The sequence below is a fragment of the Cinclus cinclus genome, chromosome 5, assembly GCF_963662255.1.
Source record: "Cinclus cinclus chromosome 5, bCinCin1.1, whole genome shotgun sequence".
Classification (NCBI taxonomy): domain Eukaryota; kingdom Metazoa; phylum Chordata; class Aves; order Passeriformes; family Cinclidae; genus Cinclus; species Cinclus cinclus.
Genome location: NC_085050.1, coordinates 25,369,697 through 25,387,530, shown reverse-complemented (window position 1 = coordinate 25,387,530; position 17,834 = coordinate 25,369,697). Strand labels below are relative to the sequence as shown.

Below are 17,834 nucleotides of genomic sequence, written 5' to 3'. Positions count from 1 at the left end.
TTACAAGTTCTATAGATACCTTCAGATGCAGTTCTCAGCAAATCCATCATGACTGAGTCTGCACCTTTTGTGTACACCACCACTTTCTTGGAGACTGGATGCCGAACCACCACTGACATCCTTTTCCGCAGTGAATCAAAAGGCAGGATATGTAAAAGCTGAAACCTTAAAGACCCCAGACCTGCAAAGTCCACAGTTACTTGATCTGGAGTCCTAGACTGTAAAACACATTTATAAGCCCTAGCAGCATGAACCAAGGCAGCTTCATCTGGACTCTCAGCTTCATAACATAGTTTTGGCATGGGAGATAATTCAGCAGATGACACAGCATAGTTGGGTTCATCACCAGCAGCTACATTCACTAGACGTAGTTCTCCAGGCACTTGAGAATTTTCTGGGCTGTCAGTATTCTGAGGTTCAGAAACCCTTTGAGCAGCTCCATCCAAAGCAGATGAAGCCAGTTTCATCCTAAAAATAGACAGCTTTCTCACAAAACTACTGGGGCTTTCTGATGACTCCTTTACACTTGGAAGTGAGGAAGAACTTAGTCTCCAGACTGAAAACCTCTGGAACATTTGCCTGATTTCCTCAAGTGATTTAACAGGCATCCTGCTCAGCGAAGAGAGTCTCACCTGGAAAAGAACAGTCAGAGAAATAATTTCTGTTAAATTCTTCCTATTTTATTTTACTAAGGAAGAACTCCTTACAAAGTAAGCATGTTTCATAATGAAAGTAGTATTTTAAAATTTACCATGGGTTTGACTGCTTGTATTAAAGATCAACAACTCAAGTAAACACAAAACCAAATGACTGCAGTGAACAGCCTCTATAAGCTTCAGATCTGCAAACTGGACGTGTTTCACCTTGCTCCTCCTAATCTAACTACCTGGAGATCATCTACCCTGCTAGCAAGTTATTCATTATATTAATCTCAAAAAAGCAAGATTCTCACCTGCATATTTTTTTCCATCCCATTTAAGGAATAGGTAACTACTGACTATGAACTCATCTGCCTCATCCATACATGGATCTCTAGGCTGCCTACTACACTTTCTGGAAATGCTTGAAAGCACACTAAAATGCCAGGCTTATTTATACTTAGGAGATGCTTCATACCCCACAAGGATATGTTTTGTGAATGTCTCTAGCTATGGTTGTAGGTTTACTACCTAGATGGACACCAAAATCTAGTTCTGCACATGTCACTAATTTATTTTTTCCATAAACAAAGTCAATGAATGTAAATCACCAGGTAATGAGAGAAAGAAATCGAAGCTGAAATTGGGAATTATCCTGCAACATAGTCAAAACTCGCAAAAAGGGGGTTATGAAAATCCCACACTGAAAAAACCTAACTGAAACTTGGGAAAAAAAAGTACTATTTTATAAAAAAAAAAAGTTGTGTCCACTGAAGAAAACAAGTGGTCACTCCAAACTATTAAATCAGGGCAGCCTAGCAATGCACTGCTAATTTGCAGTGAGACAACTTCATGCCATAATGCAAAGCAATTTTTCATCAGACTAATATGCATATAAAACTTCATCTTCCATACTTCTCCTGAATCTCTATTTGAATAGTCAGGGAACAAGTTAAGAGCATTCTCAGTTCAATATTCTGTGAATCTTCAGTGATTATTCTTATTTTTCAGCCAACAATAGCCTATTTGTGAAGGTAACCTGAGTGCCAGTGTATTCTTACAGGAAGTTATACCTGTATCTAAAAATGCCCATAATTAGAATATGGAAAAAATTACCACTGCAATTTAATCTTCAAATTTGTCTTGTAAAAGTTACAAGTTGTCTCAGAAACAAAAAGATTGAAGCCAATTTATCAGCATTATTTTACTCATTACCTCATTGCATTCCATGGTTTTACAGTAATTCCCTTCTTTCTAATAGGACAAACCAGCAGAGGTCAAAAATATAATTTTTAAAATGTCAGTTAAATGTATTTTTCTTTTCGTAATTGAACCAAAAGGAGAGCAGCTACTTGCAAATATGGCCAAAAAGTCAAAAGCAAGGCCATCTTACCTTCTGACGTGGCTGATTGGAGCCTGAAACTACAACAGTATTACAGATTGCCAGAGCAAGAAAGAAGTCAGTGATATACATTGTCTCCAAAGATAACTTGCTGCTAGCTTCTTCTGATTGTTGATAGGAACGAAAAGAAATTTGACTGAACTTCTCCAGCAGCTGTGTGTCTGGTACAACATCTGTTTCCTATTATGAAATGAATAAAACTGTCCATCAGGTTATAAACTTAGTCTCTGGAGAATAAATCAGTTACAGATGATCAAAGTGTAGAAGCTCCTACAACTTCCCTCCTGTGCTGGGTTGGTTACACCAGGAAACAGGAACACTGGCATCTTCACTGCCTGTGCTAGTCCATTGAAAACAGCAAACTTCCTGCCCAAAGAGGTAAACACTGAAGGCTTAGCTCATAGCCTTAGACACGTCAACAGAGATTAAGTATGATGAATGATATTTAGACACCTTCAGGTACAGAAAGCAGAGTTTTTTCCTCTCATAACTACAGATAAGTATTGGCCATACAGATATTTTCTATTAAAAACCAAAAGAAAATGCTAGAAACCTCTCAAAATAAAATAACAAACTGTTATTAAGTTAGCAATTTTATTTGAAGTGATCATGGATGCAGAGCAGCAAGACTCAAAGTATACACCTTCATGAACCAACATGTGTCTGCAATGTCAGTTGAAAATAGCATGCAACCAAGCCATCATGAGACCTCCGATTTGGGTGGAAGAAAGAAAGGATTTCTTAAATGACAACCAATCTGATCAAATGGGAGTAAAAAGAGATACTCTCATTAGTTAATTCAGAAATTTAGCATCAAACCCAACAGCTTCTACTTACAATGGGACTACTGAAAGCCATGTGTCCTGAGTGGGGAATATCACCTGCTTCATCTTGCCTTTTGAATGCAGAGTAACTACCAGACAACTGGTTTGAAGACTTTCTGTTCAAAGGTTCACACACAGCTCTGTCGCTGTGCCCCTGACATTTTGATGTAGGGGTTGAAGAGCCACACTGACGATCAACTGAATCTTCATCCTCTGAATCCATCTCTTGATAGGCTTCCAACCTCTTTGCTAAGGAAAAGGAAAACAAAATTATTGTTCCATGAGCAAAAAGAAACATGGTCAAAATACCACCTAAAGGAATTAGTTATACAGTTAAGAATAACACACCATTTATGAAAAATTAAACCTGTAACAAGTCACCACACTGTCTTCCTGTTTCAGCAGCATTCTACTGGATTGAATCCAGAAGAGGGACGAGAATGATCAGAGTTCTACATAACGTGAGTCACATGGATACAGGTAAGCTGGAGTTACACAGCCTCCAGAAGGGCACATTGATGGGAGTCAAATGCATGTTCAAGTGAAGGGAAATTGGACAGAGATAGGAAACAGCCTATTCTCTGTGCACACTGTGGCTATTAGAAGACACAAGGGCTCCATATTGTGGCAAGATGGACTCAGGCTAGGTATCAACAAAAACTTGTCAAAGACAATGAGACATACTAGAATGGAATGTCTGAGAAAACAGTGAATAGGACTTTACTGAAGGTCTTGAAGAAATAAAACAAAGAATTTCATAAGGAATAATAGCAACAATTCTGCTTTAGGCCATAAAAATGGGACCAGACTTCCTGATGAGTTTTCTAGCCATTATGCTATGATGGATCAGGATTGTATGTCAGGGGTTTGACAAATACAGCTGCTAGCGAGAACTCATTTAAACTGCATTTATTGTCTCAGTACTGGACACCCCCTCACAAAAGATACACATTTTCTGAGTTTTTAATTGAAAAGCAAGTTTCAATAATCAAACTTTGTCTGGACATGTGTAACACCTTTGTGTCAGAGATGTAAATTCTCCTTGCCACAAATCAGTGGTGTAAAGAACCTCTGTAGCAAATGGAAACACTCCTATGCTATCGTGTTTGATTAAGAACATATCCAAGTGTTTGCACTGGAGTTCTGACTGTGTGACCACATGCCAGAAGTTGAAATCTCTGGAAAGCACTGGAACTATGTACACTATTCAGCTTTCAAGTTTTACCTCTCACTGTGAAAACAGTATTTCATGAACATACACTAGCACTTCAATGTCTAAAATCCACTGACAGCATGGAAAAACTGTTCTGAGAGCTGTGTGTTGCCTATTTATTTCATTAAAGTCTGAATACAAACAGTAGCATCCTAGGCAAAAACCAACATTAGCATACATTGCAGACATGTCCAGCAACACCACTAATTCCCTGTTTCTTTATTTCAGGTGGTACCAACTATACAGGAAAGAAGTGAAAAGCAGGGTATCATCTTGTTTTATGCAAACAGAAATCCTACCCACTAGTCCGCAGGTCTGTTGCTCTAAATATGAAAATAGGTTTATTATGTCATTTGAGAGTCCTGTATTTTCTACTGTCTTCTCTTTCTGCAACACAAATGAAAGAATCCTGTCCCCCACCCTGCTATTCTGATGAGTCCAAGGAAACAGAGGGACCAGAGCTTATACCTTCCTTGGCAGGCAATCTTCCTGGTATCAACACAAAACTGGTAACATAGCTCTTTTAAAACACAGGTAAGTGGGAAAACAACAGACTGCAGCTCTCCATAACTACCAAATACAAAATCCCACATGAGGCATTGATCTCTTCCCCAGAAAGCAGTACCAATGACTTAGTAAGTGTTTGTAGAGGCAGGTTTAGACAACACATGTCCATTCTGCTCTGCTTCCAGGCTGCTGAGAAGCTGCATGCTCTGTCTGAAGTAACATGTGGCATCTCTTACAACACCACACTGCTCTACTGCCATGGTCCAAGATGCACACTTCACTTCAGAGAGCACTGCCTGGGGACATCTCTATGGAGGATTATACTGAATCACAGGCATCCCTTTACCCTGGGAAATACAGATATAAACACAGAAATATATGATCAGATTAGGCAGCTTCTATGCAAAAGACTGCACTGTGTTGCACTGCAACTCCTACCATATGTAGCAGGAGCCTTGCAAACAGCAGCTCTATTCATCTAAACAAATATAAACCAGGACTAAAATCAGGACCTTCAATGTTTTTCAAACATTTTCAGGGCTCATGTAATTTCTAATTTTTTAGGAAGAGATGCATGTTTACCCTCTAGGAAAAAGACAGGGCAAAGGAGGAAGTAATTACGTACATAATTAACACACTAATAATTTTGGAAGATAACCTTGTGTGAACCACTAGCATGTGGAGGCATATTTTCCCTGGCACACTGAGACCTGAATCAGCCACAGCTGCATCACTCACACTACTCTTTGGTTTCTTGTCTGAAAGTTTTCCTTGCTTTAGGAGATGCTCTGAAAACATAACGTTCTTTTTGTATAAGTTGTTCATTCATCAAGTTCAAAACTTAAAAACATTTTTCTCACTTTGCTGTTGTCATCCTTCCCAGTACAATTACGCAAAGGCAAAGAAGCATCTGGGAACCCTCATCATAACACTTCCAAAACATGTGCAGAAATTGCTGTAAAACTTCTCTGCAAAATCTGGTCCTGTGACACAACAAAAGAAGGGCTGAACTGATCCATTGCTGTGGCCAGCAGAGTGTGCCTGTTGCTTGTAGTTGTGAGCAATTCTATCTGGCAGCAAACCCATCAAAACCATAAAGAGGGTTTCCTACACAGCTGTGCCTCACATGTCCACCCATCATCAGCACCTCACATTTGATCTCATATGGAATATTTGCACCGTCCACCAGCAGAAGAGCAAATGTCTGCAGGCACTAATACACACACATGGTAACTGTAATAAATACTTTGTGGTTTTATTTAATTAATAAAATGGATAATTAAACCATTCACATCACTCTGCGCAATCTTCTCTTGTGTATGGAGCCGTATCTTTTCCCAGCTCCCAGAAGACTTCAAGTTGGCTCTCAAGAGCCAACATATTGAAAGATCCTACACCTTTAGATAATAAGATTAATTAACTATCCATTAATACTGCTTTTTGACTTTTTGGCTAATAATAATATGCAGCTGTGTAAGAGCTAAGTAAGAATACAACAGTCATTTTCAATGAAGGTATTTACCTTTGCAGCACTAACACACACGGACACACATCTGATTGGCTTGTACCTTAAAGTTACTGTTAAATAATGTATTAATACTGTTAAGCGTATTTAATTTGGGTTACTATATACTCAAGAGCAGAACTATGTCAAAGTGGAGTCTTAAATCCTTAACTACATAAAGGTGAGACACTGCTATGACAGTGAACAGGATGTTTAAATCTTAAAATGCTAGGTTAGCATTGATACTCTAGTTGGAGGGGAAAAAAAAAAGAAAGTATAGTAGATGGGCAATTTTCCAAAGTTCTGGGTTCTGAATATTCCATGGAGAGAAAAAAAAAAAAGAGTAGGCATAACTTCTTCCATAATGAGTAACAAACATTCAGGATATCAAATATGTTGGAAAAATGATCCAGGTGAACAAAGGTTTAGCATCTTACCATTTTCCTCATGGCAATACTCCTGTCCCGCAATGCTGCATCTCCGAAAAACCATTTTATTTTCAGTGAGGGTTCCAGTCTTGTCAGAGAAAATATACTGAATCTGGCCAAGGTCTTCAGCAATATTTAGTGCTCGACACTGAATAGTTGAGTCTGTTTTCTCATGGTAAAAATCAATGTCATTCTGTATTAAATAAATTTGTCCCAATTTGACAATTTCAATTGAAACATAGAGAGAAACAGGGATCAAGACCTACCAAAATAAAACATAGGGATTAAATAAAACCAAAGTCTTTAGCCAGTTACAAACATGAAGTAGCTCTACTGAAGTGGAAGAGTTACTTCAAGGGTACAAATGAGATCAGAATATGACCCACGTTCAAAGCAGAGCAGTTACCTGCAATAGAATTATCATTGTCCAGAACATATAGAAGCCTGCTAATGTTGGAGGACTCAATTTCCCATCTGGCCTGGGGATGTTAAAAAAAGGTATTTCTGAATAGCTACTTAACCAAATTCCGTGACCTTGAAAATAAGAACAAGATAAAATCAGTTTTTTGTGAAGTGTATCACAGCTCAGGGTTATTCTGTTAACTGTTATACTCTGCAGTTGTTTCTAAGCCTTTAAACTACAATTTCATCTCTTGGGCTTTTTTCCCAACAGGAGTCCCAAGTATCAATACATACATGAATAAACACCTACATGCATTCTATCAACAGCATCTACACAGCATATCTCAGAAGTAAAAAATATTAACTGCACTTCACAAACAGTTTTTCCCTCCAAAAAAACCCTCTGGCAATTAATTTTGTTACCCCTGCTTGTTCAGGTTTTAGTCTACTAGCGAACACATCATTTTTAAGTGTAATCTGAAGAAGTTTTATTAAACACATTTTAAACACCTTTATGATCAGTCAGAAAAGTTTGTCTGTTTAGATTTACTCAAGCCAGTAATTTAGACAACCCCTAAAATATCAAGTCAGTACATCTCTAGTCACACTAGGTCTCTCACCTCAGTGTGTACATGCATCTCATGTTACTTGAAAAATCCTAAGAGAAACTAGGAGTTTTGCAGAACAGTTAGTGAGAAAAAAAATCAAATGGAGAAACAGGCTCCAGACCCAAAAACTTATATCAGGAACATGCTTTTTAATCACACTCCAGATGAAACAAGACAACGTGAACTTAAACCTCACAGCACTCCCAACTTTCAGGAAATTACACATGGTTGAAGACTGACAAAATCAATTCAGCCCCAAAATAAAACACTAACCATTGTAGGCTGAGAGAGGAAAATAGCAGGAATATGAACAATTCTCACTTACCTATTGCACCAGTTAAACACATCAACAGTAGAAGTAGAACACACCAAAGAATATCAGTGTTCACTTTTCTTTCCAATTTACTGCGCTTGTAATGAGGGCCACTGTTATTCAGCATAGCTTTGGTTTCATGACCTGCAACCAAAAGGGAAGTTGAAATTCTCTAATAACAGGTATCACAACTGCAAGTGCTTTATATTTCTAAAGCTCTGGGAAACAGAATATTACTATTAACTAATATCTGAACAGCCATAATAAATATGAGCAAAGTAGATTCTCCTACAATACAGTAATTCTGCCCTAAAGAAAACTGAACAAGTTAAATCAAAATCTGTCATGTATATGTTAACTATTATTAGCTCACATTAACTGTCATTAATATTCTTTCCTAGAGAAACATCATTCTTGACCCTTCCATATTATTTCTAACATTTTCTACAAAACCCTATACCTGTGTTACAACTATCTGGCTGGATACATCATATTGATTAGTGTAACAACCTCTGACCTTTCTACAAATTGTAGAGCAGAACTAGAACAGCACTAGCTTCAGTTTTGGTTAAGAAAAAGTCCTAAGCAAGTAATGCATTTCCATATCCATTTCAAAATCTCAGTTTACCATTGCAACTAACAAGCTGAGGACCAGGACCTGCTCACACACAACAGATCCACCCTTCGAGGAATAATTGGGGAATAATTTACAGTTAAAACACAAACAAATTTAACCTGGATATGCATTCTTAACATTTCTAGCTATGGCTGCATTCATGCTTTTACTCTCCCAATTCCCCTTCATGCAATATGGTTTCTTAGGGCACACAACTATCTTGTTTGCAAGGCATTCTGTGCAAGCCAGGGCGGGTCACTAACCTGCATATACCACTATGCCTACCACAGCTTCTGTGTTTCTTACTGTGCATCCTCGGAGCAGCAAGTTTTCCTTGCTGAGACCCACTCGATCCATATTTGAATGCTCACTGCATAAAAAAAAAGCACATTGTGTCAGCTGTAGGCTCCCAACAATTACCAATCAGGCTTTGCAAAATCATTAGGAACAGATTTCCCAAAGAAGCTGCAAGTCACTGACTGCCATACTGACATCTCTGATTGGACTTTTTTCAAATGAATGGAGTAACATGAAAGCAGAACACCCTTGAAAATCCGAGCACGTAGGTGTTGCATTACTTTTTTTTTTTTTTTTTGCATGTAAAACCCTAGCATTTGCCATCTGGCATATGAGAAGTAGGCAATGCTACTGAAAAGAGATCCAAGACAAAAACTGGAAATCTGAAACCCTATCCTATTTGGATTATCAGCATCAGAAATGATTTGAAAAAAATATATAAAATCTCATCCTAAATATACTGTGAACACCACCACTTCTGTGGTATACTTTCAGTGCAGCTAGGCTGACTCTTTGTCAAGGTGCATCCCCAGACACTAAGATTTATATGTATTTCTTTTCATTCTCAAATATCTAATGTGTCAGAGTGCAAAGGGAAGAATATAGACATTCTAAGTCTCAAAACCTGAAGAGGTCACCCCACAAAATATATTTTGTTTTCTTATTATCTACAGAAAGTCATAAACCTGTAAGAATCACAGAATCATACAATAGCTGGGGTTGAAAGGGACGTTAAAGATCATCTAAGTCCCTTAAGGTCCTTCCCAACCCCAATCATGAAGGAAACCCCTAACATAAACCCAGCCTGAAAACATAAGTCCAGACTGAAGAGAAGACACAGACAGCCACACTGGTCAAAAGGACTTTGATTAAGTGACTGAAGGTGACACAAAACAACTCAGAGAGGACAAGAAGCCAGTCCTTCTGATTTCCAATTCTAATCAATGCAGTGTGCCCAGCCAGGCCATGGTCCAGACCAAATACTGTAGATATCATATGTTATGAAGAGCAGATTTAAAACAGCTATTTCAAGTACGAAATACACAACTGCAAAACAGTCTGAACTGAGATGCTGAAAATATTTAATACAAAATAAAAAGCATCAGTGCCCCACCTGCTGCTCAGAAAAACCTTTTGGGGGGCTCAGTCTGCTGTGCTGCACTCAAACGCAGTGGTGCAAACTGACCTCTATCCATATTGCTTCTTCAAGCAAACATTAAAAGACCTCTGAAAATTAGTAGGACGGCCATAGCAAACGACAACAGTTTAAAGAGCCACCAAGCCTACTTACACAAAGCCTCGGAAACGACTGAGGTCATTGTTAGGACTTTCACACTCTATTCTACTGGAAAATTCTTCTGGATCAATTTCAGAAACCTAAAGCCATGGGAAGGAAAAAAAACCCAGAGAACTCAGACAAAATGTGACAGAACTTAAAAACATCATAAATTCAGAGATTCAGATACTACTATCTAACAATTTAGCCTCTAAACTGTAGGTTGCTGGTGGTGTTGATGGTCTCCAACCCAAGTACAAATCAGACCTACACACCACGACTTCCTTGTAAATATTAAACACTGTCAAATAGCACTTGAACTGCTGATATTTTGAGAACACCGGAGAGGAAAAAATATGGGTGAAAGGATGAAGAGGAAGAAAAAAAACCCAAAAAAGCAGTATGAACATCTGAAAGTAAGAACATCTATTTCCCATAGATTTTTCATATTATATGAAAAAGAAAAAGTAAACAAAAAAGGAAGAAGAGACACTGTCTTCTCTGCAAGCAGAATTTCTTGCAAACAGCCTTTTTTTTTTTTTCAATACCATTACCAGGATGGTTTCCATGCTAACACAGAGAAAGCAGGTAGAACTTTGCAATGATGTTTGAGACTTACAAGTACCAAAGAAAGGGCTGTTATGAAAGACCAGAAGTACATGTTGCAAACGAAGAGCAGGTGAGCTCTTCAGTGAAAAGTCAAGTGAAACAAATCACCTGTATTAATAAGAATGAAACATGATAAGAAATAAGAGAAAAGCCAAAAGGCCTTATCTTTGGAATTACTTGCTATTGCCATTTAATTTTAATTAATGGCATATGAGTATGCTTCTAGTATCTAGTATAACACAGGCTTGCCTCTGGTATACCTGAGTAATTTCCAAGCTGAGTACCTGCCACTAACTCTTTGGAAAGTAATTTGTTTTACTCTTTAAAAAAAACAAAAAACAAAAACAAAAAAAAAAAAGACCAATTTAAGGATTCAAACTCCTAAGCATAATTCTCTAATTCACAGGTGTTGCTGAATACATCTTAGATATAATTACAGGTCTCTGAAAAGGTTGCACTCCATCAACTGGATGACTTCACACTGGAAGAATAACAACGGTGAGCTTAAAACAGTAAGAATTTGAAACTCAGAAGACATCATATTGTTAACAAGTACTTTATTAGACTGATTAAAGTACTTTTTTTGTTATGTTTTGCTGCACTGATGAGTTGCACTGTATTAACCCGAAGTCAATACGAACACAGTCGTCGATACAGATCATTCAGTCTCTGCAAATTTAGTTAACTGTGAAAAGACCTGTCTCTCCACCAACCTGTCTCATGTTGATTTGCACTGGAGGTATAACATTTCTGTAAAATGTTAGACAGAATACTTGACTGATGCTTTTCAAGAATTTTGCACTGTACAGTGATTACCCAAGTAAGAACTACTCTCAAAGTGAAAGAGCCAAAGCAGTCAATTCTTTTCCTCTACTGTCTGGAAACATCAAAATATATTTTGGTGGTGGAACTTCCTGTAATATACCTTGAAAAAGCAAGCACTGAAACTCTGGGTATAATCTATAGTGGACACAGCTGTCTACACTCTGCCAGCATAAAAGAGAGGTTACAAAAACTGTGTCCAAAAGCAGGTATCTCGATACGGAAACTCAGATCCTCCTGGACTGTACGTTTATTTTCTGTATTTTTCTCATTATAATCGTAATTTTGGCAAAGCAAATACTCAGAGATGAAGCCTTTGTATGTTATTTCTTAAGAAGTTTTCCTATGTTTTCTGGCACAAAAGAGATTATTTAAATTTTGGCAGAATTAGAATTACTTGGATTTTGTGTAAAGGTCCCTAAAGAAAGGAGACAATAAAGAAACTGAGTAAGGGAGCTGGGAATGAGAGGCCCTGCATCAGACACTGACTGAAATGGGGAGATGCAGATTCCCAAGGCCAAGCCCACTTGCTTTGGCTGTGCTGTGCTCCTGACACATACACCATTTGATAACATAGCATGGGAATGGAGTGGGTGTATGGCTAAGGTGGAAGAGGAGAGCTGGGAATGCCTTTGATCAGCTTGGCTTAGGCTTCCCAGAAGAAAAGAACAGCACTTTCCACTGGCTTTGAGGATCCTGCAGCCAGGGCTGGATTCAGTCACTACCATGCAGGCTGAGAAGGAACCAATGGGTGCAATTCCTTGCTATCTCTTATACTCCAACAGGAAATAGTCACATTTCACAATGTTTTAGTGCTAATGGGATATTAGCTTCATCACCCCCATGAACCTGTGTGTGGTTCAGCTAATCACGTGAGGGGTAGAAAGGAGACTTTCTAAGAGGTCCTAAACCCTAAGAGGAAGCAGCATTTGACTGTCCTGAAAGAAGCAGAGCGATGTCAGTATGTTCTCAAAATAGCTCATCATCCTCAGGAAGTTGGTCCTCATCTGTTTTGTGTACTTCCCTTCGAATGCCAGGATGGTTGGAGACACTGTGTTTACCCACTGCTCTTTAAGAAGTCTCAAGTTACTTTCCCAGTTTCTTTCCTGTTGCCATTCAAGCAACAGGAAAAAATAATTTTAAAAATCACTCTGAGAGTTTCAGCTCCTGCCTCTTGCTTTCATTTTGCCTTGCTTTCTTTTAAAGAAATCCCACATGCATGAACAGGTGTCCCATTGATAAGTGTTTTCACCGTGTTTCTAACTTGCTCAGTCACAAAGAAGCAGGACTTAACAACCTTGGAAATAGATTAAGACTGTAGTTCTTGTCTTCATATGTTCTTTAATTTGGTGTTGTTTATTCCTCTTCTTTTGAAGTTAAGAAGTGAGAGAGGCCAGGCAGTCAACCCCTTACATGGCACTGCCAGTTTTACTCAGCCTGAGTTTGTAAGGACAAATTCCCAGGCTGGAGCCCAGCTGGAGGTGCACTCGAGGTCTGTGAAACAGACTGTGGCTGTCTGTTTCAAAAAACAGAAACCAAGCAATCCTGACAAGAAGATTCTACAGTAACTATTTTTTTCCCCTATTTGATGACAAAAATTAATGCAAGTCTTGAATGAGGAAGGAATTGATGCTTTTTTTAGACAGTATGACTCTTCCTAGAATTTTGGTACAAGTTCTCAGAAAATAAAGAAATCAGTCTCTTTCTTGAATCAGACTGAAATTAGACCTTGGTAGCAAGAGCTGGTATGGAAACTGCCACCTCAGTATGCTGTAAGCCTGAAGAACCACTGGAATTTTGCTTTTGTGCAATAATATGCATATACAAAAGGATCAAACAGTCCTTCCTGCCTTGCAATTTTAAGATTAAATCAAGAAATAAAAACAGAAGTAAAAATAGACTGCTAGGGGATAAGAAACAGCTTTGTTCATAGATAGCACATCATGCCTTTGGTATTACCACACCCACTAAGCAATGGCACTTAGAGACAACTTCTCCTTACTTCCTCACCACTGCTCTAAATGCAGAGCAAGTTCAGGTAATTTTATCTCCAAAGCACTAAACAGTCTGTTGTTATGGACAACACTGAAGCTCCCTGCTGTTGTTTGAAGCATGGTGTTTCAGCAGCAGAACTGAAGACTACAGAAATGTCAGGATTCTTTAATCTTTTAATATTGCCTTTTTTGTGTCAGCCTCAGCATTTTGGCTGCTAGGTATAATATTGAAGTATTGTATGGGAGTAACAAAGTGTTTGCAATGTGAAGAAACAGCGAAAAAGATAATACCCGCTCTTCTCTCAGGGTCTTTATATAGCACTGAAGTACCATCTAAAAACCTCCAATTTCTCACCCATGACATGTTATGCCTCATAAGTAACTCCTTGAATTTTATCAGAATTATTAATTGCATTGTTTCATTACCTGAAATAGACCTGTCTTTCTCTGGGTTATGTTAACATGCAAAGATCCGCTCCAAAACCACTCAAGCAACAAATTAGAACTGTGTTACCTAACCCCTTGATTTTCAGATGGGGACTGCTGAGATACCATGAATTAGGCAGTCTAGAGGGCTTTTTTAGTTCACCACCTGTCATGACAGCTTTCTCACACCACTAGAAAAGCACAATTCTCACCTGCTCTGAATATCCTCTCACCACCTGTCTCTGCTTTAGATTGGTTTCTCCATCAAGGCCTGCAGTTTCAATATAACAGATCCCATCCAGGTCACTAGAATATAACAGCACCATGTCTGCAGGAACGACTTCATTACGGGAAAGCCGGATGAAGTCCCCAACGCTGACATTTTTCCAGCACTCATCTATGTATTTCTTCTCTTTCCTGGAAAACATAGAAGAACAGTGACTTTCTACAAATGTGTAAAGTGAAACTGAGAAAAACCCACAGGTGCTATTTGTGACAGCTATTACAACACATCAAAAGTGACATTTTTCAAAATACTTGTTTTCCCACATGGAAACAAAGCATGCAAGAAAGAAAAAAAAAATCACTACACTTCCTTTATCTTTGTTATCTTTATTTTACATCTTGGAATATCCTTTTACGACAGGTTTAAAACAAAAATGATTACATGGGCAGCACTGATATATACTTAGAGAAGTTTTATGATGGTTAATTTAGAGTATGATCAGTTTTCATACCTGTCTTTTTTGATAATAACTGCTTAGCAGACTCACCACTAGCAGCCTCCCTGACTGACCTGTACCCACAGCATGCAACATTGCAGTTCTGCACAGTGGAACACAGATGCTAACACTCATATCGAACTGTGTGATGCACTCAAGTAGAAAACTATCTTGTTCTGTTTGGGGAAATGGTATCACACTATGAGTACAGCATGATGCCATTAATGAGCAATAAACTAGCAGCCTTTCAACTTCCATGAAGCCATTTTAGGGGAATTAAAAATACACCCTTCAAAACAAATGCTATGTACAACAATGCCTACCTAGTTGAAGTACCTTGGTTAATACAGTACAAACACATGTGCAAACTCATTTGCCTCAAAGCAAAAATTGTTTTTGCAGATTTTACACTAATTTGATAACCATTTAACAAAACTGGTCATTGAGTCTCAAGTAGTCCCTGAGTGAACTGATCTAAACAGCCCTGCTTTGAGCAGGGGGTTAAGACTGAACAACTTTCAGACACCTTTTTCAAATTACATTATTTTATGCTTCTATAAGTATCCAGAAGGTAATCAAAAGAGTTATCACCAAGTTTTTCACATGATAGTCATAATCAAATAATAACAATAAACCACAAAGACTGTTGTCTCTTACCTGCTATATACTTTGGTTACTAAGTTGTTTATCTGTTTATCCATTTTGTACCTTGAGTAATCTTCCAGACCATCCTTAACTGCAATAATTGTCAGAACCCCTATCAGAGGTAGCATTGTAATTTCCTTTTGGAAAGCTTCAACCACAGGAACCCAATTTAGGACAACTAGAAATAGGAAATACACATTGGCAATTCTGAAACAAAGAGAAAACACAGGACTTAGCTGTGCTAGCAGACAATGATCCTTATTTCCCCACTCTATGCTATACAGATATTTAAGTTACCAGCAATTTATGTTTACTTCACCTGCAATTTAAGGAATAACTATCCAGAACTCTGTTTTCACTCTCCAGTCAGTAGATTGCTTAGCAACACAGGTGCTTAACATACATGATCAGGTAATGCAGAAATCAAGAATTCTCCTGTATTTTCAAAACTGTCATCCAGGCACATGTTTTCCAGAGTGGGGCACTGGTGAATTTGCACTCTCAAATTTCCAGGTCTTTTAAACTTAATTTTATCATCTCTAACAGAAGATGACGTGTTTTAAAAGGAAGCCATCCTGTAAGCTCCCTGCATAGCTTGACAGATCAGCAGTTCTCCAAGCAGAAGGAAGATGAAAATAATTAGAAAGAGAGAAAGATATGAGGGAAGGGGAAAAAGACATTTGCAGGAAATAAGCTGAAAATCCTATCGGCAATTGGTGTGTGACAGTGCTCCAAGACCAAGGAATAATTCAATAGTCCAAAGAACAGAATATGAAGAAAGCACATAAGCTAAGGAGAAAATTATTAGCTCAACAATGATACTTAAGAAACTTTGACCCTATAACATGCCTCTTTTCAGAAGTGATAGGTCAGCGTGAGGAATAATTTTTTAATATATAGTAACACACACAAATGTTTAAATAAAAGTATTCAGCTTCAGAAGAACTACCACAATCAAAAAGGAGTTCCTTACCTGTGAAATTGTTCAAATAAATTCCGTGGTAAAAAATTCAATAAAGTATACCTAGTAGTCCGTATTTTGTTGTTCATGTACAGTTTTGATACTTTTTCATACTCTTCTTTAAAATGTCCCAAACAGGGTATCACTATCCGATGTTTGCCAGTAGTTTTTGATGACTGATAGCACTTGCCACTTGAATTGTTGCTGCTGCATTCTCTGCCCTCTGTTGATATCAGTCGCTGCCAGCGGTATCGGGCCCAGCGGATGGGATCTGCCATTGCACCTGAAACACTTTATAGTCCAAGGACTGTCATCTCTCCGGAAATGCTTGAACATACAGCAAGTTACACGACAATTCTGTAAAGTCTTTTCAACAAAAAGTCAGAGCTACAGTTCTGAATAAGCCTAGGGAAAGAGTAATTTTCATACCGAACCCAATTCAGACTATTAATATGCTACGTAAGGTCAGGAACTTCTGCTTTAAATATTGTATTTATCAAACCTTTCAGGATCCTATAATTTAACTACTCTTTACAAAATGCACGATATTTTTGTAATACCAGTCCACCCACCAGTTTCTCATGCTGCAGCATGGTGCAGAAAGGCAGACAAGCTGCTAATTCTGCAGAGAACAGCATTTTGCAAGGAATCCTCATCTCAGACACCACAGTCCATGCTGATGGTTAACAAACATTTTTAAACTCAGAAGTCAACAATCTAGCAATATGCATCTGAATACAGCCTTAAACACAAAGTGAGGAATTGTCAGTGAAAGGCACTAAGTAGCCATCATCAACAAAACTTCTACTAAATTAAGAGAGGTTTGAGAACTTTTAGCAATTGACAGAGGTTGAATAAATTTCATGCCAATGCTTCTCCTTTATCCACCTATCTAAGCTCTGCATTCTAGCCAGGAATTTGCTTTCCTACAGAAAGCCAAAGTTCATAGCTATGGGTGATACTCACAGCTATAGTGTTGCTCACTTTATCAAATCACCCAATGCAGTGAGAAAAGGCCTCTTGCATAAACCATGCTTTAGTAGAAAATCAAAAGCACTGATTTTTATAACAAAGTTTTTTACAATTTGAAAACTTTAACTAATGGTTGCTACATTTCTTGTATTGTTTCTTCCACAGAACAGTTTGTCATATATTTGCTTAAAACTATGAATTGCATGAGCCCAAAATCATCAGTACTTCTCGCTTTGGGTTACTTTCCTTCCACCTGGTATCTTACTACCTGCATAGATTCTAGCAAAATGTTTGACTAAATCCTCTTCCTAAATCCTCACACAAAAGCTGCTCCTAAAACTTGCTGGATCTTCCTAAACAAAATCTCTTTTAACAACAGACTCTCCTGGGTGGTTATCAAACTAATCCTGACTGGTTTCAATCGATTCAAGCTTCTATTCATGTGATATCTTTCTCTTTTATTGACAAATACCACTCTGTCCTGCTCAGATTTCTCCAAAATGTTGCCCTAAATAGTCATTTTCCAAACTATCAACTTGACTATTTTATCCAGACTATCTTCTCTTACATATCTTCCTTGATTCTTCTATTACAACCACAGAATTTTTGACACATGAGCACAATGCCCTCACCACGTCCTCTAAAAATTGAGTAC

At 38.1% G+C, this 17,834-nt stretch overlaps 1 protein-coding gene across 1 annotated transcript in view; it reads right to left on the bottom strand.

Annotated features, from left to right (window-relative positions):
* Positions 1 to 16,485, bottom strand: part of ATP10D (ATPase phospholipid transporting 10D (putative)) — a 29,969-nt gene extending 13,484 nt beyond the window's left edge. The window contains exons 1-11 of the mRNA XM_062493636.1: positions 16,220 to 16,485; positions 15,259 to 15,453; positions 14,092 to 14,296; positions 10,044 to 10,129; positions 8,719 to 8,825; positions 7,852 to 7,983; positions 6,923 to 7,050; positions 6,526 to 6,778; positions 2,878 to 3,113; positions 2,032 to 2,220; positions 20 to 632 (exon numbers count right to left, since the gene is read on the bottom strand). Of these exons, the coding sequence (XP_062349620.1) occupies positions 20 to 632; positions 2,032 to 2,220; positions 2,878 to 3,113; positions 6,526 to 6,778; positions 6,923 to 7,050; positions 7,852 to 7,983; positions 8,719 to 8,825; positions 10,044 to 10,129; positions 14,092 to 14,296; positions 15,259 to 15,453; positions 16,220 to 16,485 (2,410 nt within the window). The remainder of the gene's footprint in view (positions 1 to 19; positions 633 to 2,031; positions 2,221 to 2,877; positions 3,114 to 6,525; positions 6,779 to 6,922; positions 7,051 to 7,851; positions 7,984 to 8,718; positions 8,826 to 10,043; positions 10,130 to 14,091; positions 14,297 to 15,258; positions 15,454 to 16,219) is intronic.
* Positions 16,486 to 17,834: the final 1,349 nt, after the last annotated feature.